Genomic DNA, 21,976 nt, shown 5'->3' with positions numbered 1-21,976 from the left:
GGAAGAAAGAATGGGTTTCCTTTGACTTTGAGAGTGTCCTAAGAACCAGATCCATGTTAGAAATAATTTCCTTTATATGTCTCTATAATGTTTTCAGAGCTTTAAAAAATACAATGAGAATAGTCTCAGTTTCACTCAGGAATTTATCTTAATTATGTTAGTCGGTATAAACTAGAAATGCAAACACTAGATCTTGATTTTAAAGTGAAAACCCAGGATTTTCCAACACTGGTTGACTGGGGGAGTAGGGCTGTGAGAATCCGAGGTCTGCATACATGCAAGGTGGGTACAGCCTTATAATCACAGGACCCCTGTGCACAGCCATTGCAGAACGTGGTGCTTCATGCAGACCCTCCATCGTTTTCGGGATAATATTGCGGAACCCGCTGCCTGGAGAGGCAGCAATGGGATCTAGCCGAAAAGAAAGTCGGAAACATGACAGTGATTTAATTCCTTATCCCGCGCCCACCTCGGCAGCCCAATCCGCTCCGTTGGTGGCTGCGTCTCGGCTTGGGTGCAGTGGGACGTGTCCCTCCCATGTTTCCTCTAATTAGGAGGAGGCAAACTTCTGCCATCCTCTCCCGTGGCTTCGGTTTAGTAATCAGACCCACATGAGTCACGCCGAACACGCAGCCCCCTCCCGCCCGAGTGACAACTGGCCAGCGTACTCTTGGCTGTTGTCCCTTTAAAGCTCGAATCCAAGGGGGTAATGATTTATCAAACTTGTATTATCAAGAAAATGTCAAACGAAGGGCACCTTGCTTTGCGCTGACGCAAACCCGGCCTTTCCCAAGGAGATATAGAAAGCGCCACTCTAGCTGGAGCCAAACCTAGTCTTGTCAATAGGTGGTTTCACTCTCTACCCGTTCAATCTGTTGCCAGTTTCAGACATGGTGAGTGTTTGCTTTTGTTCTTTTAAGAGAAAAGGGGGCTGAGAGGGTAGGAAGGGGAGATTCGTTTTGGATATTTCTTTGTGAAATGTGCCATACATTCTGGAATGCTAAGAGAGGACAATTCTAGAAACCGTAGGTACATTGTATTTGTGAGCTTCACCTGTGGTCGGAAAGAATTTTCCGAGGCTGTGGAGCTGAGGTAGGTGTCTCCTAACTCCGCTATTCCGGGAACTGTCCTCGGTGCTGAAAAGCCAGATGCCAGTACTGAAGACGGTCGCTTTCCATCCTAGAGGCTCTATTAAGATAAGAATTCTGGCTGGAGCTGAGGTACTTAGATTTGGTGAAAATTAAGGAGTTCTGATCTGTGCATTGGTGAAAGAAGGTTAGATGAGAGGCGTGTGGTTGAAATTCGGGGAACACGATTATTCTTATAATAATAATTATCAGTACTGATGTTTAGGAAACGCTGAAAGATGACATGAAAGGAAAAAAATAGATGGAAATACCACCACTGGCAGTTATTTTCATTTGAACTCCAACTGGAAGAAATCAAATGAAAATTAGTTGTGAGTTTTGGTTCCCAAGCAAGTATAGGGGCATGAAGGATATTAGATTGTTGTGAGTAGTTATTCTTGGGGAATGGGGAGGATCAAAAAGCTTCTCTCCCACGTTCCTTTAAATATCTGGGCGTCTGGAAGGTAGATTGTATAGGATAAACTCGGTTATTATCTTGTGTTTTAAATCTGGCTTATTATTGTTTTCATGCAGTTGTTGTTACTGTTATTTTGGTCACTATCCTTATCCCTACCTGGAGGGCAGGAGTCGGTTGTGGAGCTCTGGGATTCCCACATTGATTTGGCCTCAAACGCTCGCAGGTGCCAGGGCATCAGCTTCTGTGGCTGCAGCTTGTCTATCGCTTATTTAAAAAAAAGCAGTGTGCATTGTTGAATGACAAAGGAAATGGGGCGGAAAATTAAAGAATCTTTCTACAATGGTGATGGGGACGTGGGCACCCTACAGCCGTGATGTGAAATCCAAAGAGGGCGGGGAGCTCATGGCTGTAGGGCTATTTTCACCCTCCACCTCTCCTCTTTCCAAAAATTTCTGCATCTTTTCTTAGTTCACTCTCCATCAGGGAGGGGAATATTAGCTCTTTATGTCATCTGGTTATCGACGAGACAGACAGATTGAGAAATACTGATGTGTTTTTCTTGGAGGAGAAGGGAAAAAAAAAATTCCAGGTTCCATTTGTTCGTCAGATATCGTGCCTGGATTTGCGTTGTGAACGTCTCTATAAGTAGTTACAGGTATTTTTAAGAGTCTCGTGCTCAACCGACTGAAGATAGTCGGGCCCCTGATACAGGTATTTTTAAAGCTGCTGTAAATTTTTTTTTTTTTTTTTTTTTTTTTTTTTGCACAAACTTCGCGTTGTGTTTGCAGGATTGCGGCGCTCCCCAGGAAATGAATAAACACCCAGCCAACAGTCTGGAGGCGGCGGTGGCGCCTGGCCACCACGATGGCCCGTGCGCGCCCAGGACGAGCCCGGAGCAGGAGTTTCCCGCAGCCGCCGCCGCACCGCCGCCGCGTGTGCCCAGGTCCGCTTCCACAGGCGCCCAAACTTTCCATTCCCCTGACGCTAGAGCCTGCGAGACCGAGCGACCCGGAGTGGGGGCTTGCAAACTCAGTAGTTCGCGGGCGCCGGCGGCCTCGGCGGCTCTGCGGGACTTGAGCGAGGCTCATAGCGCACAGGCCACCGCTCCTTCTGGGGTCGCCGGGCCCGGCAACGCACTGCACTGTAAGATTCCAGCCCTGCGCGGCCCAGAGGGGGACGCAAATGTGAGTGTGGGCAAGGGCACCCTGGAGCGGAACAATACCCCGGCCGTGGGCTGGGTGAATATGAGCCAGAGCACCGTGGTGCTGGGCACGGATGGAATCACGTCCGTGCTCCCGGGCAGCGTGGCCACCGCTGCGGCCCAGGTAAGCAGGTCGCGCTCGAGCCGAAACACCTCCTGCTCCCGCCGCGCGAGAGGCGAGCCGGGCCGAGGCGGGTTGCACGTGTGCTGATGGGGAGCCCGGTTGTCAGTGCCAGGTGATGGATGCGGGAAGCAGCTTTGGGGCTTCAGAAACTCGCACTGCGCTGGGGTCGCCAGTTTGGGGCACAAGGGCCGCAGCGACCCTGCCAAAGGAATAGGGACCTCGGAGCTGTCACTACCCGCCCCTTCCCAGCCTCAGTGGTAGCGGAAGTCCAAGTGCAGGCTCATGAAGCAGTTGAGGCATTCAGATTCTTAAATCTTTATGCAGACAGGATTCCCCCTCTTGCTAATGGCTGGATCTTTTTTTTTTTTTCTCCAAAAAAAATATATATTCTTAATTAAGAAAAAGAGAAGAAAATACAGAGAAAAACCTGAGACGGTGGTGGGGATGGGGTGGATAATAATTTAAGTCCAGTAGGCTTTGCACAGTGAATTACATTTATCATATGAAAGCTCATTTAATGAGAGGTGGTTTACATGAGGCCATTCACTACTGAAGTTTAAGCCTTAGATCCTGTCTTTTCTCTGGGCCCTTCCAAAACCTAGTACCTAATTTTGTGTGTATACACTTTTCTTAAAGTGTCTCTCTCAATTGTATAGGTTTTAGGCCCCACAAACCTGGATTCACTCCTGCATTTGATCAGGACAGCCAGAGGCAAGAAAAACCCACAAAGCAAATTCCAATCCTGGGTTAGGGATGAAGTGACTAGGGGTGGCCCCTCTCTCACACCAGTTTTTAATCTTCTTCCACCTCCTTCCAGTCCCTCTCCCTCCTTCTCTGATTCCTCCTTCCCTCACTTCCCGTTTTCCGTACTTCAGCTCTTCCTTTCCCACTGCCCACATCTGCACTATCTCCTCTCCTTCCCTGGGCTCCGGGGCTAAGACTGTGTGTGTATCCGGTGGTGTGTGCTTGCACCAGAACATCTGCCCACATGAGATCTAGGGTTTATAGAGCCCTTCTTAGTTACTCTAATGTCTGTACACACACACACACACACACACACACACACACACTTGTCCACACGCCTGCAAAGCAGGAGCTTAACTGTTAGAACAACTGGAACATAAACTTAGGCTTTCCTGCTGGCCTTTGCTTTGGAGGGTCTGCCTCCCGAGTGTTTGGCTGTGTGCATTAACTGCCCATGACACTTGTGCCCAGCAGTGTGACCCCAAGTGGAAGCAGAAAAAATTGTTTCCCTTGCCTTGCTTAACCTCCGCACTGCGGCAAAAGGAGCCAGAACTCCCACCCTTGCTAGCCCTGGAAGAGTGGGGGAAGGGGGAGGCTGGAGGTGGTATGTGTGGGGGAGGCGTTTAGCTAGCAGGATGTTAAAGATGTATAAAGCTGTTAAAGATGTATAGCTCAAGCCCCGCATTTGCCTATTTTCAGCTCTGCCCATCTTTCTTGTCTTTCTGACACCCCCCTCTGCCCTCCTCTCTCCCCAAGACTCCCTTCCCATCTTGGCAGCTGTTTCTCTACCCTCTGATGGCCTGTGGAACAGTGTAGACATGCCAGGTTGCTAGACTAGGAGGTGGAGGGTGACTGAGGAGATGGAAGCCGTGCAGTGACTCAGGTCCCAAGAAGCTTTGTGAGGTTCCCAGGTATACTGAACATTTCCCAAGTTTATTCAAAGCGGCTTCACCTGCAGCTCTTTCTGCGCAGCAGCGAGGCATTCCAGAACCAGGGACTGCCCTGTGAAAGCATCTTAGTGTGAGCTTGGAGAAGTGAGTCCCAAAGATCCATAGACTGCTGGAGCTGGAGAGTGCCTCAGGAGACAGTGATTCTGAGCCCCTCAGTTTACAGATGGGGACAGAGACGCTCAGAGAGAGCCAGTGGCTTACCTGGGGTCACCCGGCTGGGTAGGAGTACAGTTTAGACCAGAACTCAAGGTTTCTGAGGTCTGGACTCTTTCTATACCTACTGTCTCTGTTCTCCCTCTTGTCTCACCCCCACATCTTCCTCCTTCCCATCTCCCTTGTCATAGTGCTGCAAGGTTCCCTCCTTCAATTAACAGACCAGGCAGGATCGACCGGTAGGCTTGAGAGAGAAAGTGAGCCTGGGGCTCCAGCTGGCTGGCTTCAGGCATTGCAGCTCTCTTTCTGGCCCTAGCACAGACTCCAACAAAACAAAGGGCTGAGGAAGGGGTGTGTTGAGGAATCAAGGGAGAGGGATTGGTTAGGAACCTGCTTGCTGGGGATTCCAGGCATGATATTGGGGGCCTGCTTGCCATATGAACTCTTGGTCAGGGGTTGGGGATGGAGGGACTTGCTTGCAGTCAACTTACAGGTTCAAGGTTTGGGGAAAGCTGCCTGCTGGTGTGACCTGACTGCAGGATTTGGGAAAGAGGGTTTCGGGTGTCTTTTAAAGATGGATCTTCAGATTGGAACTGGGAGCCTGCTTGCTGAAAGACTCTCAGTGCAGTGTTGAGGGGTTGGGGCCCTGCTTGTAGATGCATCTTCTTTTCAGAATTGGGGTCCTGCTTGCCGATGCATCCTCGGTTGAAAAGTGGGGGCCTGCTTGCTGGGAAGGAACCTCAGCAGAGGGGGAGGGGTGGAATGGGGGCCTGCTTGCGGACCTACCCGGGGCTGTTATCCGACAATGTGCTTTTCCGCCCCCAGGAGGACGAGCAAGGGGATGAGAATAAGGCCCGAGGGAACTGGTCCAGCAAACTGGACTTCATCCTGTCCATGGTGGGGTATGCAGTGGGGCTGGGCAATGTCTGGAGGTTTCCCTACCTGGCCTTCCAGAACGGGGGAGGTATGGCTTTTCCGCTCTTTCTGCCGGCACAGTGGGGCAGGGCGGGTACTTGCGGGTTGGGGGAGTGCCCTGGATGGGGGCTGAGAGGGGAGGCTCAGAGCAGCCTCCTCACTCTCCAGCTCCATCCCCTATAAGCATCCGTGTGAAGCGGAGGGCAGGAGCCCCTGTCACTGGTTGCCACTAGATCCAGGAAGGCTTTTATCTAGAGATGGAGCTCAGGGGATAGGAGGGTCCCCAAGATACCCCGACTGGTCCACCTTGGGAGGCTGTGTCCTGTTCAGGCAAACAATAGCACAGGGAAGTTCAAACCCTAATTTAGCCCACAAGTATGTCAGTGTCCACAGCTCTAAATGACTAGAGCCAGGAGCTGTGCGGTCCTTGACAGTGAATTAAAGACATCTTAAGATGATAATCTGGAAATCCCAGCCTACATAGAATACCTTGGAAATGGGAGTTTGGGGTCACACAGAACGCAGGATGCAGGCAAACCGGAAAGTAGGAACACAGAGGGGCTGGCCGTGTGTGCTCTTGAAAATATGTTAGAAGTACCCACACACGTATATCTTCTTGGGCAAATTTGACTTTAGCAAAATCATTTAGGAAAAATGGTTTTCGTTTCATTTGTCCACATCGAGTACAAGGAAAGCTGTTTCTAAAATGAGGAGGATGCCAGTTAGGCATGTGCCAGCTGCCAGGTCTCGAGGATCTATTGTAGCTTTTCTGTACCCACCGAGAAGGGACCTGGCAGATTCAAGGTCCCTTTCGCTTGCCCTCCCCATGTTGAGGTACCGGAGGAAGGGCCAATCTAACTGAGAAGTCAAGTCTCCTCTAGGAGTAGGAAGTTGCACCGAGGATTCCTTCTTACAGCTTGTCAACTGGACCAAGGAGATTAGAAATGCGTCCCTCCCCCTATTGGTTAAGGCAGCTTAAGTTTGATTTTGGTTTCTGGGGTGCGCTGCAGGCACGGGGAGGAGGGACTGGTGCTGCATCATGTGACAGTGAAAACGGGGGGGGGGGAATATGTCAATGCCCTCCCCCAATTCCAAATTAGGACACGCTGACAAGTATTTATGAGGTGAACAGAGCGTTTGCAATCAGGGGTGCCCTGAAAATAGAAGAACGCAGGCTGGTCACGCACATGCAGGTGCCCAGCTATGTTTCCGCCTGGTTCCCCACAGGGAGTCTCAAGACCAGGGTGTAGGCAGTGGGCCAGAGGTGCGGTGATAAGGCTTCCAGCGCCAGAAAGAGAGCCAGACACCCAGGATGGGGAGGGAGGGAATTCTAGTCTAGGGAGCAGGGCAGATTTGCAGCCCCACTGCTCAGCTAGACAAGTCAAAATGGCCCGTACCTTGCTCACCACGGACCTGGCGGCTCCAAGTTTAGGGAGGGGTGAGGGGGAGGCAGCCTCTTCCACACTGCACTGTGGCTCCAGGCCCTCCCTCTGTGCAGGTGGAGAGCTTGCTCCCAGGAGCAAAAAAGAAGGCTCTCACCATCCATGTCTTTCTCGAAAACACTTTCAGGAAGAGTATAGAGCAATAGCCCTGGTTTTACTCCCCAGCAACTCATAGCCTTCCTTGTCTAGAGAGGGAGAGGACTGGGCAGGAAAGGCCCTTCCAGCAAGAAGAATGGACAAAAGAAAGATCTGCCTTCCTTCTGTGGGGTCCAGTGTTCTGGGCTCTGGCATCTTGAGTCCAGAATTGGTTCTGGCTCTGCAACAGCACTTTCCAGTCCAAACCTTTTCAAAGGTCATGGCTCTTCCCCAAGCTCCTCCCTAACTAACTCAAAGAATCCTTGACAATAAAGAACCTCAGAGAACTCTCAGCAAGTCTGTGGAGGCCTGACAGCTACTGTTGCCCTAGACTGGGGGTTCTGGGGGATAGAGAGATGAAGGATCAATCACGGCAGGGGCCCATGGTCTTGATAAGACACCCGCAGAAATATTGTCAAGTGCTCAGCGCCTGGGGAGTGGTACTGTGGGAAGACAGAGAAGGGAGACTTCCTGGAGGAGGAAGCATTTGAATTGACCTTGAAGAATGGAAGGGACTTCTAAGATGGGGAAGGAAGCTGAGATGTGTGCGATGGCTACAGAAGTGGGAAACATGATGTCCCAGCCACCTGTCTGGCAGCACAGGCCCAACTCTGGTTGGCAGGTGTGCAGGTAACCAAGGGCCCAAATCAAGGGCTCCTGGAATCTAGCTTAGCAGATTATAGGTCCTTGATGGGCTGAGAGGCCAATAAGATTTCACCACATCTGGCTCCAGCGGTGAATGAGAGGTATGGATTTGTTAAACCCCGCAAGGGCTTAATTCGGGGACACTGAAGTCCTTGAGTAACAAAAAGAAAAAGAATAAAACGCTACCAGCACACATCCCCTAGTGACCTATGAAATGAAATGAAAAAAAGAATGTGTTTGCAAGATGCTCTTGCACTTTGTGGAGGAGGGCTCATAAATGGTCCTGGGCACCCGTGGTTGAGCTGGAATACCAAATGCTCCCTGGAGAAGGAGAGGGAGCTGGCTCCGCCCAAGGGGGAAGGTGGACTGAGCTGGCTGGGCCTGGGGGCCCTCACCTCCCACTCTCTCTTTCCCAAGGTGCTTTCCTCATCCCCTACCTGATGATGCTGGCTCTGGCGGGGCTGCCCATCTTCTTCCTAGAGGTGTCCCTGGGCCAGTTTGCCAGCCAGGGGCCAGTGTCTGTGTGGAAGGCCATCCCAGCCCTACAAGGTGAGCCCCTTCCCCACCCCCAACCTCACAGCTTCCTCAGCCCTACCCTGGCCTCTCTGGCACCATGTGGCCCCAGGGAAGGAGACCTGCTTTGGTGATCAGAGCTCACCCCTTTCTTCTTGATTTGATCAATTCCACCTCTGGACCCTCTGAAAAATGGCCCAAGATCACCTCTGGCCTCGTTCTGTTCCTGGCAGAATGCCTGAATGTCACCGCAGACTCAGAGTCCACTCCATTATCAGTGTATCCATCCCTAAGAGGGGGCCATGCCCTTGGTCCCCACCCGGTGCCCAACTGTAAGAATTCCATGAGATTTGGAGGAAATGAAGCCCTGGAACTTTTGCTCCCACAGGTTGTGGCATCGCGATGCTGATCATCTCTGTCCTAATAGCCATATACTACAATGTGATTATCTGCTACACACTTTTCTACCTGTTTGCCTCCTTTGTGTCTGTGCTGCCCTGGGGCTCCTGCAACAACCCTTGGAACACGCCCGAATGCAAAGATAAAACCAAACTTTTATTAGGTAAGTTTGGATATACTCCTGCAAGGGGAACGATTCATTCACGCATTTAGTGAATGAAGATCAACTGAGCACATTTATCGGGTTTGCCAGGTCTTGTGCTGGGGGCTGGGGACACCAACCTCAAAAATACTGAATTGTAATATTTAAGGAACTCAGGGACCAGAGGAGGGGTAATCAAATTCTTGTTTGTTCATGAACAGCTGGAGTGTTTGTTAAAAATGTGGAGTAAATAGTCTGATGTACTCCAACCTGCATTTTGGTGAGGTCCCCAGGAGACTCGTCTGCATGGTACAATTTGTAAAGCAGTGAGGTCTAGGGTCTAAGAGAGTGATGCATGTGCTTCTGGGGCCACAGACCACAAAAGGCAGCCTAGGGGAGTTCCTGTTGTGGCTCAGTGGTTGATGAGTCCAACTAGTATCCATGAGGATGCAGGTTCGATCCCTGGCCTCACTCAGGGGGTTAAGGATCTGGTGTTGCTGTGAGCTGTGGTATAGGTTGCAGACGTAGCTCGGATCTCACATTTCTGTGTCTGTGGCATCAGCTGGCAGCTGGAGCTCCGATTTGACCCCTAGCCTGGGAACCTCCATATGCCACGGGTGCTGCCCTAAAAAGACCAAAAAAAAAAAAAAATGCAGCCCAGTGTTTGAAGTACACATGAGAGCAGATGCTTATACCGAGGACCTCTGTAAAAGTGTTCATAATGCAGTTCGTAGAAGAGGGGAAGGCTGCCTGGGGTGGCAGGGAGTGTTCCTGGGGAAAGACTCACTCAGACCTGAAACCCCTGGGACGCGGGGGCTTGGCGGAAGCTGTCAGCTAGTTGGGTGAAGGGCAAGAGAGCGATGGGGAGGAGGATCAGAGCAGAGTGGTTAGCAAAGCTCCTGGTCTCCAAGACGTTCTTGCCCCTGATGGTATGTGTGCTTGGGTCAGGTAACTTCTCTTTGGATCTTAGTTTTCCTCATTTGAACAATAGATGTATTAACAACATTCTTCATCTGCCTTATCTCATGGGATGGCTGTCAGGCAAAAAGAAACGGAGGATGTGGTATTGGTTGGAAAAGCATACAAATAGAAGGTGCTAGCATCACTTGCCTTGGAAGGCGCTGCTCTCTGTTGTTGTTGTTGTCAGTGACGCAGTTTTTCTCTTTTCTTTTCCTTGGCTGCACCTGTAGCATGCAGAGGTTCCCGGGCCAGGGATTGAACCCGGGCCACAGCAGTGACAATCTGAATCCTTAACCACTAGGCCACCAGGGAACTCTGCACTGGTTGTTTTCATGAGCACCAGTGAGCAAGTGATTTCTTCTTTCCCCAGCAGATCTGTTACTCCCTTGATGACAGATCTGGCTAAAGTCAGAACCCTGTGAAATTTCTGTGACTGGCTCTTAGCATTGGTCCCATAAACCACTTCTTTCGCCACAACAGCGGCCATGCTGCAGAACTAGGACATTACTTAATGCTTTGAGCGTATAAGAAAGATGATCCTTCCCTCCCACACCCCTAGAGAGATGCACATTGTTAAGGGGAGTAATTCACAAGCACATGCATGTATGCACACACCACGTCCAGCCTCCAACCGGAGAGGCTTTGGATGAGGCTGCAGGGGAGCTAAATCTGGAGACACGTGCCCATCAAATTCAAACCCTGGGCACCTGAAGTGCTCCAGAATGGGGGGATAGGGATTTGTGGGGGTTCTATGTGTGTGGCCCACTAGCGGAATGACCAAGATTAAGTGTCCCTAGACTCTCTGGGCCTCAGTGTCCTCATCTTTACCATCTCCATGAGGATGGATTTTTAACTCAGAACAGCTGTTCCCAGCCCAAGCTGCTACATATTCGAATCACCTGGGCAACCAGACAATCAAGACATCTCTTAGGGTCCAGCCCAGACCAAGTAAATTGGGCTAGCTGGGGATGGTGCCTAGAAATCTGCATTTTTAGTTCCTCCGGTGCACCCAAGGCTGAGAACCACCCAGCTCGTGTTGGCCCACATCCCTTAATTAGGCTCCCTCAACCATTTTTGGAATGAAATGCCGTCCTTCTTTGTCCTGCAGTTCCTACCAGCTCAGGGCCACCTCTGCAAAACTGCTGTCTGACAGGATCCCACATTGGTAAGGTACTGTTTGCAATAATCTGCTGCTGGAAGGGATTCTCAAAAATGGTTGCCATTTTGGCAAAGTGCATATTCCAGGAGGTGAGGTCTGGAGTGGAGAAAAATCTCAAGGTCATTCTGGAGCCCTGCCTGCCCTTTCCAGATTGTGTCTGGGAGGGAAGCCACTTTCCAGGGCTTTTGCTTTGATTCAGCCTCCCAGGAGGCTTCCCTGGGCATGTCCTCAGGACCACGTGGGCTGTGGTGAGTGGTATCCTGCAGCTGTCCCCCAGCAGGAATAGCAGTTCAGAAACCCTGTTAATCCTTGGTGAATGATATCCACTAATATTTGTGCAACACTTTAAGCCTTAATAATAATAACTAGCATCATTTACTGCCCACCAGGCATCATGGTAAACCCTTTCACTCATGTTACCAATATTAAGATGGACAACAAGCCAACATATGGGTTCAATGATTATTTCCATTTTACAGGTGAAAAATCTGGAGCTCATGGTCATGAAACCAGCTCTGTGGTAGACCTGGGATTTGACCCCATTTGCCTGCCACGGCTATAGTCCTAACCACAATCCTAAATGCTCCTCAGTCTATGAAGCAGCTTCATAAATGATGTCTCTGCTGTTTCTAATAAGAGTCCAGTGCCTCCCAAGGGGCAGGTGACATGATCACTGTTTTGCAGGTGGCAAAGTGGACTCTAAGCCTCAGAGGGTATTGGGCCAAATGTCACAAGATAGAGCCAGTACTAGGATTTGGGTCTCATGACCCCCGACTCTGCTCATCCAGGGTTTCTGTTCTATCAGTCCTGCCAGAGTGACATCCAAGGGTTCCCTAACTGATGTTTGCAGCTGAAATTCTGTGGGGTTGAAGGAAAGCTTGTTTGGACAGTAGTTTGCCTTAGTAAATCCCCTTCTGGGGATCTATCTTTACACAGGCAAGGGCTCTATGAGGAAATTGCTCATTACAGGGAAAAGACTAGAAACAAACGTGTAACAAGTATCCAGTAATTCCATGGTAAAAATAGATTATAGTGCATCCATAGAATGGAGTATTCTGTAGCCAAAACTAGGGAAATGGTCAACGTATCACATTAAATGTAGAAGGATACAGATAGTAAAATAGTATAATTTCATTTTTACTAACAATATGTGCTGGCTAGAAAACATATAGGAAGGTGATACACCAAGAGTTACCTGGTGGATTTGGAGCCATTCTTTTTTTTTTTTTTTCCTACACTTTCTATCATGGATACCTATTCATTTTACAGTGAAAGAATATGTATATGCATGTGTACATGTGTGTATGTACACATATATATAATGTGTGGATTTTTTTTACAGCAAGCTGAGCGTGTCGACTGGGACAGGCATGTGGGTGCAAGTGACCCTGGTTTTGTGGAGTTTTCAGCCTGCCTCACAATATCCTAGGGTCATGATAGGTAGAGTGAAAACATTACACAGCTAAGCTCCTTGTCAACTGGCGTAAACCATAAAAATCATGTCAGCCCTGAGCAGAGAGACAATGGATATTTTTCACTCCGATTATTCCCTGGAAGTGTATGGACAGGCTGGGCAGATCTTATCTCATTCTTAGCCAGAATGTAAACATTTTTTGTTTGTTAAAAATGGAGGTGTCGGAGTTCCCATTGTGGCACAGCAGAAACGAATCGGACTAGGAACCATGAGGTTGTGGGTTTGATCTCTGGCCTTGCTCAGTGGGTTAAGGATCTATTGTTGCCGTGAGCTGTGGTATAGGTCACAGATGTGGCTCGGATCCTGCATTGCTGTAGCTGTGGCTCCAATTTGATCCCTAGCCTGGGCACCTCCATGTGTTGAGAGTGCGCCCCTAAAAAGCACATACACACACAAACAAAATTGGAGGTGTTGGGAGAGTTCCTGGTGTGGCTTAGTGGGTTAAGAACCTGACTAGTATCCGTGAGGATGCAGGTTTGATCCCTGGCCTTGCTCAGTGGCCCAAGCTGTGGTGTAGGTCACAGATGCGGATCTGATGTTGCTGCGGCTATGGCAAAGGCTGGCAGCTGCAGCTCTGATTCGACCCCTAGCCTGGGAACTTCCATGTGCCACAGGTGCAGCCCTAAAAAGGGTGGAGGGAGGGAGTATCAGTCCCCCTACTTTCCTGGTACAACCCTTCCATCTGTTCTTTGCTTGGCTATCTGCACTTGACTGTGTTCCCTTACTGGGGCCAGGCTATTCTTTGCAGAAGTATCGATCCTTGAGAGTCCTGGGGTACTTGGAAAAGGAGATGATGGCCTGCCTTGCAGTGACACCGGTATCTTCGCAGCTCCACTGTTTTGCTGCACAAGTCCAGACAAAGATGTCTCAGGCAGCCTCCCAAATGGCCATTTTGAGAGGCTTGTTTTGGAAATGGAAAAACTCCTTCCCCTAATGCAGTGTTCCACCAATGACCTTCCAGGCTCACAGCCCCAAAACCACCCCACCTGGTGATAATGAGCAAGCCGATCCCAGGAGAGCCAGACTAGCTCCCCAGCCATTCTGACCTTCACTCACGGGGGGAGGGGTTTATCTCTTGGCTTCTCAGCACTGCTAGGGACATACTGCCTGGGAGCCCTGCCTCACCATACAGATGCCAGGCCCCTGTACCTGCTCCAGCCCCAGGCAAAAGCCCTGGCTCCGTCCATAGAAGCTGAATTGGCCACATTTCTAAGGTGTAGGTTTCTAAGAGAGGGTGTCTGCCTTAGGGCACTCAACCCTCCGGGTATCTGTAATGTTGACCGGCTAGTCCATGCCCTTTCAAGTGAGACCAGTGACTGTTCTGTGAAATTAGGAGCTAGCTGGGTCATTTCAACTGAGAACAACAGAAATACCATTTCTATTTCTGGAATGGCTTCATTTTCATTAGAACTTTAATTAAACGATTCCTTTTCTCCTTAGCCTTTCATGTGCTTTCACTTATTAATAATTGCCCGCGTAAAGAGAATCCCGCTCCAACAGCTTCCAATTCAGCACGATCCTTATCGCTGTTCTTTGTTCAGGGTTGCTGGGCCGAAGAGCTCGCGGTTGACGCGGCCCATGTTCCGTAGCCTGCCAACCTGAAGGCGCAGTGCGCTCGGAAGCACACTTCTGCTGCCCAGTGGCGGGAAGGGATATTGCAGGTGGCTTGAGGCTGCGGGGAGCCCTGCTGCAGTGCCGCAGGGACGCTGTGACCTTGCACTGCTGCAGCAAGCGGTGATGCAGACATCCAGAGACGCTCTAGGGAAGCTGCTCACGTGCTTCTTGGTGGCACTTTGTCTTTCTTTCTTTCTTTTTTTAGGGCTGCACCTGGGCATATGGAAGTCTCCAGGCCAGAGGTCTAATCTGAGATGTAGCTGCCGGCCTACCACAGTCACAGCAAAGCAGGATCCGAGTGGCAGTTTGCGGCAATGTTGGATTCTTAACCCATTGAGCGAGGCCAGGAATTGAACCCTCATCTTCGTGGATACTAGTTGGGTTCTTAACTGGCTGAAACACAACAGGAACTCCTTGGTGGCAGTTTTGGAAGCAAGCGATTTGGCGTGTGTTAGCAATCTCTTCCTCTTAGAGTGTGGACATACTTTTTGTCAGGAGGGTGAGAAGTAGCTTCTCTGATTACTTACAGAAAAGAGATTTGGATGGTGCGTTAATTGTCTTCGTATAGTTGGCTGCTGGGGAAAACAAATGCTTCCTCCGTAAACAGTTGATTCTTATTGGGTCAGAACCCCCTGAAACTCTCTGTTATTTGATTAAAGAAGATAATATTGAATAAGAAGGTATTTTGAGAACTCTAAACGTGGTGATTCTCTGAGTTCCCCTGTGGCGCAGTGGGTTAAGGATCTGGCATTGTCATTGCTGCTGCTGGGGTTATTGCTCTGATGCAGGTTCATTCCCTGACCCAGGAACTTCCACATGCTGTAGGCACAGCCAAAAAACAAAAACAAAAACAAAACAAAAACCAACCTTGATGGTTCTCAACTGGGGGGTAAATGCTTCTGGCACCTAGTGGGCAGAGGTCAGGGATGTTGTTAATACTCTTCAGTGCATGGGAGTTCCTGTTGGGGCTCAATGGAAAGGAATCCAACTATATCCATGAGGACATGGGTTCGATCCCTGGCTTCACTCAGTGGGTTGGGGATCCGGCATTGCCTTGAGCTGTGGCATAGGTCATGGACACGGCTCCGATCCCACGTTGCTGTGGCTGTGGTGAAGGCCAGTGGCTGTAGCTCTGATTCGACCTCTAGCCTGGGAACTTCCAAATGCCATGCCTGCGGCCCTAAAAAACAAAAACAAAAACAAATACTCTGTAATGCATAGGACAGTTTCCCACCACAGAGAATTTTTCTGATCCCAAGCGTCCAAAGTACTGCTGTTTAGAAATACTTTAAATAACTAATCAGAGGGAAGGGATTTTTATAATTGCTGTTTTAAATTTTATCCAATATTCTGAGATATCCTTGGGGATGTGTGGGAGGTAGGTAGTAATTTATGGCTGGCAAGTGGGATGGGGAGATGGTATTGAAGAGTAGAGGTTCTCACCCCATGAAAAGGTACAACAAGGATGATTGCATAATAGCTAAATTTTACTGAGTCCAGCTGTACTAAACATTGTGTGAAGTTTTTTTTTAATTCATGATCTCAGTTTGGTTCTTGCAACCACCTTCAAACTGGATGCATTGTTATCAGAAAAATGAGGCTCGGACAGATAAAGGAATTGGCCCAACCTCTCAGGGCTAGTGCAATTGCTAAACCCACAGTGTCACTCACATTGCTGTTCACAGAGGGCATGAATTGGGAATCCATGCACCAGGTCTAGGCTGCATATGCTTTTTTTTTTTTTTTTTTTCCTGTTATCCACAGTATTTAAAGACAGTTTGGTTTTACTTCCAATATTTTATTTTATTTTTTTAAAATTTATTATTTTTTTTTAGCCTTGCCCAGGGCACATGGAAGTTCTTAGGCTGGTGATTGAGTCTACACTACAATAGTGACCTGAGCTGCTACAGTGACAATGCCAGGTCCTTAACCTGCTGTGCCTCAAGGGAACTCCTACTTCCAATATTTTTAAATGGAGAGGTTACCTGTAAATATCTGTATTTTCTGCATCTTTTATCAGAGCGCCTGGAAAAGGATGGCACTGATTGGCTGGTATAATCAACCCTGAGTATCCACAGGATTGGTTTCACAAACTCCTACGGGTACCAAAATCTGTGTATGCTCAAGTCCCTTATATAAGATGGCGTAGTGCAATGAAAATAGCATTCATCCACCTGCCATCAGAATTTCAAACTGCAGTAGAGTCTGTGGATGTAAAACCCGCAGATACAGAGGATGGACCATACTCTCTGTTTTGCCACAGTCCTCACCACTCCTTTTTACCCTCCACTTTATACCTTTCTCATTGGTGTCACCAGCCTGACTTCTAAAGGTGTTAGAATTTATGTCCCCTGCTCTCTGCTTCCCAGTAAATTTGTTAAGAGCATGGCCTCCAGAGAGAGAGACTGTTCACCTCCTCCTTCTGCTATGTGACCTTGGCAAACAACTTTTCCATGCCTGGAGATAATAATAATACCCACCTCACAGGGGTGATGTGAAGCTCAAATTAGTTACTGCATGTAAGGCACTTAAAATAGTGCATGGTAAGTGCTGAATAAGTGTTGGTAATTGTTGTTCTTATTACTTTTCATTCCTTTATAAAATAATATCCTTTGGCATTAATCCTGGTGGGCTCTTTATCTAAAATATCTATCAAGTGATCATAGAGACATTGTAACATAGTCAGAAAGACTTCAGTTTCTTCCTATTTAAAATGAGGATAATCAGGAGTTCTCATTGTGGCTCAGCAGTAATGAACCCTGCTAGTATTCATGAGGATGTGGGTTCGACCCCTGGCCTCGCTCAGGGAGTTAAGGATCCGGTGTTGCCCTGAGCTATGGTGTAGGTCACAGATGTGGCTCAGAACTGGCATTGCTGTGGCTGTGGCATAGGCTGGGCGCTGCAGCTCTGTTTCAACCCCTAGTCCGGGAACTTCCATATGCCCCAGGTGCAGCCCTAAAAAGACAAAATAAAAAGAGGATAATTGGAGTTCCCTGGTGACCTATCAGCTAAGGATTTGGTGTTGTCACTGCTGTGGCATGGGTTTGATCCCTGGCCCAGGAATTTTTGCATGCCACAGGCATGGCCAAAAAAAAAAAAAAAAAAAAAAAAAGCATATATATATAATAAAATGAGGATAATCATAGGCACCTCCCAAGTTTTATGAGGCTTTCACGAGATAATAATTGGTAAAGCGTCCAGTGTGGTGCCTGACATGCTAAGTCTCACCTGGTTAGTCCCATCCCAGCCTAGGTCAGGCATTCTCAACCTCTGCACTGGTGACATTTTGGACTGGATGATTCCCTGTTGCAGGGGGCTGTCTAGTATGTTGTCGGATGTTTAGCAACATCCCTGGCCTCTACCCACTAGATGCCAGGAGCACCCTGTTCCCCAAATGTGACAACTAAAAATAGTTCCAGACATTGCCATGTGTCCCCTGGGAGACACATTTGTCCCTCCTTACGAACCACTGTGTTAGGTCCTATTGTAGCCTCAGGAGCAAGCACCTGTGAGTGTGCAGAAAGCCCAGGGCACAGGATCTTAGGGGATTTCAGCAGCTTGGCTGTTGTGCCAGGCAGTGGGTTCAAAGTGGGCTGATGAGTCAGCCTTCTGTGGCAGTAACCCTTCAGAAGTTTTGCTTATGTCTGATTAAATTTGCTTCTGCAAACCATTTATTTTCTGAGGAGTCATCAGGATCTGGGTTTGAATCCTGATTCTCTTCCTTGTGAGCTGTGTGATTTTGGTAGAATTACCTAAACTCTTTGAGCCTTTCCCCTCATTTTAAAAAAGGAGGTAGGGGTTACCATTGTGGTTCAATGGGTTACAAACCCAACTAGTATCCATGAGGATGTGAGTTCGATCCCTGGCCTCACTCAGTGGGTTAAGGATCTGTATTACTGTGAGCTGTGGTGTAGATCGCAGATGCAGTTCTGATCCCATGTTGCTGTGCCTGTGGCATAGGCCGGCAGCTGCAGCTCTGATTCGACCCCTAGCCTGGAAACCTCCATATGCCTCAGGTGTGGCTCTAAAACAAACAAACAAACAAATAAACAAACAAAAAAACAAAAGCAGAGGCAATAGTACCCACAGCAGAGGCTATTTGAGCCTTATGTGAGATGATAGGTTTGTCTACATTTAGCTTCGCTCCGTGAATACCTGGCCAAAGTTATTCTCCAATATTTGGCAAGTATTTTTGGCTTTCAAGTTGCTAGAAAGACACAGGTGTATATTTTCTATCTGGAGTTCACTGTGTTTTCGTTCCATCCTCTCCTAAACAGATTCCTGTGTGATCAATGACCATCCCAAAATACAGATCAAGAACTCGACCTTCTGCATGACTGCCTATCCCAACTTGACAATGGTTAACTTCACCAGCCAGGCCAACAAGACGTTTGTCAGTGGGAGCGAAGAGTATTTCAAGTAAGAGTTTTAGAAAACTTTCTCAGAGACACCCAGTGAATTAGGGAAGAACCAACTTGGCGACTAGAGGTGTGGATGGCCCGAGGGATGGCTTGCCTCCCTCTGCACCTTCCCCACCTACTCGAGTGATTGGGGAGGAAGAGTTCTTTCTACCCCTGGTTTGGCTTCTGAGAGATTGTTGTGCCCCAGGGGCTTGGAGAGGAGAGGTGGCTGAATGCTGGTGGGATTAGAATTGGTGCTGCTCTGATTCGTGACATTGTTGACAAAAACAGTGCACAGCCTGCATCCAATGTGATTAAGCAGACTCACCATTAACTAGGTTTTTGTTTTTTTCTTTTGCACTCAGGAAGAGAGGCAAAAAGTAAGAAAACTAATCATGGTCAATGGTTTAGTTTAAACAAGAACAAATTCTTTCCTTTTTTTTTTTTTTTTTTTGGCTTTTCTAGGGCTGCACCCACGGCATGTGGAGGTTCCCAGGCTAAGGGTCTAATCAGAGCTACAGCTGCTGTCCTACACCACAGCCACAGAAACATCAGATCCAAGCCATGTCTGCTACCTACACCACAGATCATGGCAACACCAGATCCTTAATCCACTGAGCAAGGCTGGGGATCAAACCCACAACCTGACATAGTCTTGTTCAGAGCCTGCCCAGGGCCTAGTCAGATTTGTTAACCACTGAGCCACGATGGGAACTCCCCTCTTTCCCTTTTTTTGGAACAGTTTTGTCTTAGTTTTATACTTTCTGCATCTGTTTTGCCAGACATTAAGGACTGAGGTGTAGGGATGTTAGGAATTTCTTAGCCACCACAGGAAGGTTTAATAATGTTCATATGATTATTTTGTAAGAGAGATAAATGGAGATAGAGTTCAACAGAGGGTAAATAAAGAACATTCTCTAGTTAAGCCTTAAAGTGGTTGTAAACTCATATGGGCTCAGAGGCTTGGCAGAGAGTTAACAGGTAAGACGATAGAGAGTGGTGGGGACTGCGGCAAATGGGAGGGGCTGTCTGCCATGTATAAGGGAGGCTGCTAATGCTTAGCTCCAGTGGGTCCCTGTCTTGTGGGAATGAGGGCCAGTGTTGCCAGACCTTCCATTTTACAAGAGAAGTTGGAAATAGAATGTGAAATTTTTTGTGTCTCTCCCATTTTAAATGTTAGCAGATGAATTCAAATGAAACATTGGGGTCAAGTAAAATGCATATGTCAGTGGGCCCCTGGTATGTGGCCTTTACTTAGATAATGAGAGGTCACCACTGTCCCCACTAGTTCTCCCAAATGCCATTCATTCCGGTTCCATGTTTCCTCTCCTATGTGGACTCCGAGGGCACATGGGTGTTTCCTGCAGAAAGGATTGCATCACTGAATGCAGAAGGGGCAGTTAGGCTGAATGAAGAAATAATCCCCTCGGAAGAAAACGTGGGACCAGTGAGGGTGGGGCTTGATTCCCCCTGAGCACTGAGAAAGGAGTCTGACCCCGAGGTTGGCTGAAATCTGATCACGTAATCCATGTGGTCAGTGTATTGTGGACCAATTTGCTAATCTGCTTTTGGTGGCTTTCCCAAAGCTCTGGAGCGTTTCCAAGAGTGAATGTTATCAGGAGCTTCTTGGGGCCTGCCTGGGATCCTTATTAAATTGTGGAGTAGCTGAGATGGTCAAGGGGCTGTGGAATTGGTGATCAGACTGTCTGCCCATTGCTGGGTGGGGACATGGGGTTGTCCTTTTAACGCCTTAGGAAATATGGTCTCTAAGGTTTGGGAGCCCTGGGCAGTTCCGCCCTTGGTAACTTCCACTCAACTCTTGAGCCCAGGAGTTGAGACTAAAAGAGGTTCGGTGGCCACCCCTGTTCTTGTGCCCTGCAAACAGCCCCTCACAATCACTTGCTGGGTAGATGGAGGGCAAATTGCCAGCCTGGAGTGCTCCTGGCCCCTGTACCTCCCTCAGCAGGTCAGGAGAGTTGGCCATCATTTCTTTGGTCCCGGAGAGTCTGGATGTTGTCTGGCCCTTGGTTCAGGTCACAGAGAGACACCCCCCGCCCCCACATACAGCGCTTCCATCCATGCTGTGTGGCTTGATTGCTGCAGAATTGAGGGGATTATCCAGTCTGTTGTGAGGCCTTACATGGGGTCTGCAGCTGCCTCCTATTCCTGGGGTAAGGCTGCTTGCTCACCCTCTGGCTAGGGACGTGGATGCAGGGGTCACCAGGTAGGCATGGACTTCAGCTCACATGCAGGTGCCAGCCACTGCTACATACAAACGCCAGCCCCCCTCTGTTTGCAGCTGGTTGTCTGCCTTTGAATTTTTCCTCCAGTAAGGCCCAGCCAAGCCTGCTTTTACATTTCAGCCAACTTCAGCCCCAGGATGTGCCCATCAAACTGCACAGCGGCATTTTTATTCCTTCACCATAATGACGCTGTACTGATTTTTTGTTTTTGTTTTTGTTTTTAGGGCCCCACCTGTAGAATATGGAAGTTCCCAGGCTAGGGGTTAAATTGGAGCTATAGCTGCCAGCCTACACCACAGCCACAGCAACTCAGGATTCATGCATTGTCTCTGTCCCACACCACAGCTCATGGCAATACCAGATCCCTAACCCGCTGAGTGAGGCCTGGGATTGAACCCACATCCTCATGGATACTTATCAGGCTCATAACCCACTGAGCCACAATGGAACTTTCCTGCTGTACTGATTTTTTTAAACTCAAAGTTATACAAAAACCATTGGGATACATTCTTATAAGACAGCAGAACAATACATAGAATGCACAAAAATTATCCTTGAGAGTTGAGAGTTTCTGTTAGTGATGTGTCCTTATATAAAGACATCAACCTCTGTAACACCGTATCAAGATGCTGTGAGATCTGTTGCACAGCTCCTGGGGCGACTGAAGATGATGGTGGAGCTGACATAGTCTTGTTTAGAGCCTGCCCAGGGCCATAATTAATTAAAAGCAGGGTTCACTCAATTGGTCCCACCTCAGACAGCTGTGGACTGGAGCCCAGATCTCTCACAACCTGATCTGATCAGGCAGCTGATGGGGAGGTCGGGGATGCTGGGGTTTTGTTTGAGCCTCCAGCAGCTCATGGCTCTGCATGAAGATAGAGCCTGCAGACTGTCACCTCCCCCACCTCCTCCTTCTCCACCCTCCTCTGCTCCCCTCTCCTTTCACCTTCTAGGTACTTTGTGTTGAAGATTTCTGCAGGGATTGAATATCCTGGCGAGATTAGGTGGCCACTAGCCTTCTGCCTCTTCCTGGCCTGGGTGATAGTGTACGCGTCCTTGGCAAAAGGAATCAAGACCTCTGGAAAAGTAAGAACTTGTATTCACTGAGGAGAAAGCTCTGGGACACCCAGGGAGGGCTGGGCTGCTGCGGAGCAGCTGAAGGGCTTGGGAAGAGGGTCAGGAGAGGAATGACATTCTGATTTGGCTCTGAGTTGCTGC

General features: G+C 48.7%; 1 protein-coding gene across 1 annotated transcript in view; it reads left to right on the top strand.

The window, feature by feature from the left end:
• SLC6A5 (solute carrier family 6 member 5) overlaps positions 584 to 21,976 on the top strand; it is a 59,445-nt gene continuing 38,052 nt past the window's right edge. The window contains exons 1-7 of the mRNA XM_021083251.1: positions 584 to 893; positions 2,334 to 2,870; positions 5,543 to 5,681; positions 8,272 to 8,403; positions 8,756 to 8,929; positions 18,393 to 18,534; positions 21,712 to 21,844. Coding sequence (XP_020938910.1) covers positions 891 to 893; positions 2,334 to 2,870; positions 5,543 to 5,681; positions 8,272 to 8,403; positions 8,756 to 8,929; positions 18,393 to 18,534; positions 21,712 to 21,844 — 1,260 coding nt within the window. The 5' untranslated portion in view covers positions 584 to 890. The remainder of the gene's footprint in view (positions 894 to 2,333; positions 2,871 to 5,542; positions 5,682 to 8,271; positions 8,404 to 8,755; positions 8,930 to 18,392; positions 18,535 to 21,711; positions 21,845 to 21,976) is intronic.

This window comes from Sus scrofa, chromosome 2 (genome assembly GCF_000003025.6).
Source record: "Sus scrofa isolate TJ Tabasco breed Duroc chromosome 2, Sscrofa11.1, whole genome shotgun sequence".
In the NCBI taxonomy this organism is placed as follows: domain Eukaryota; kingdom Metazoa; phylum Chordata; class Mammalia; order Artiodactyla; family Suidae; genus Sus; species Sus scrofa.
This window is presented reverse-complemented; position numbering and strand designations above follow the sequence as displayed.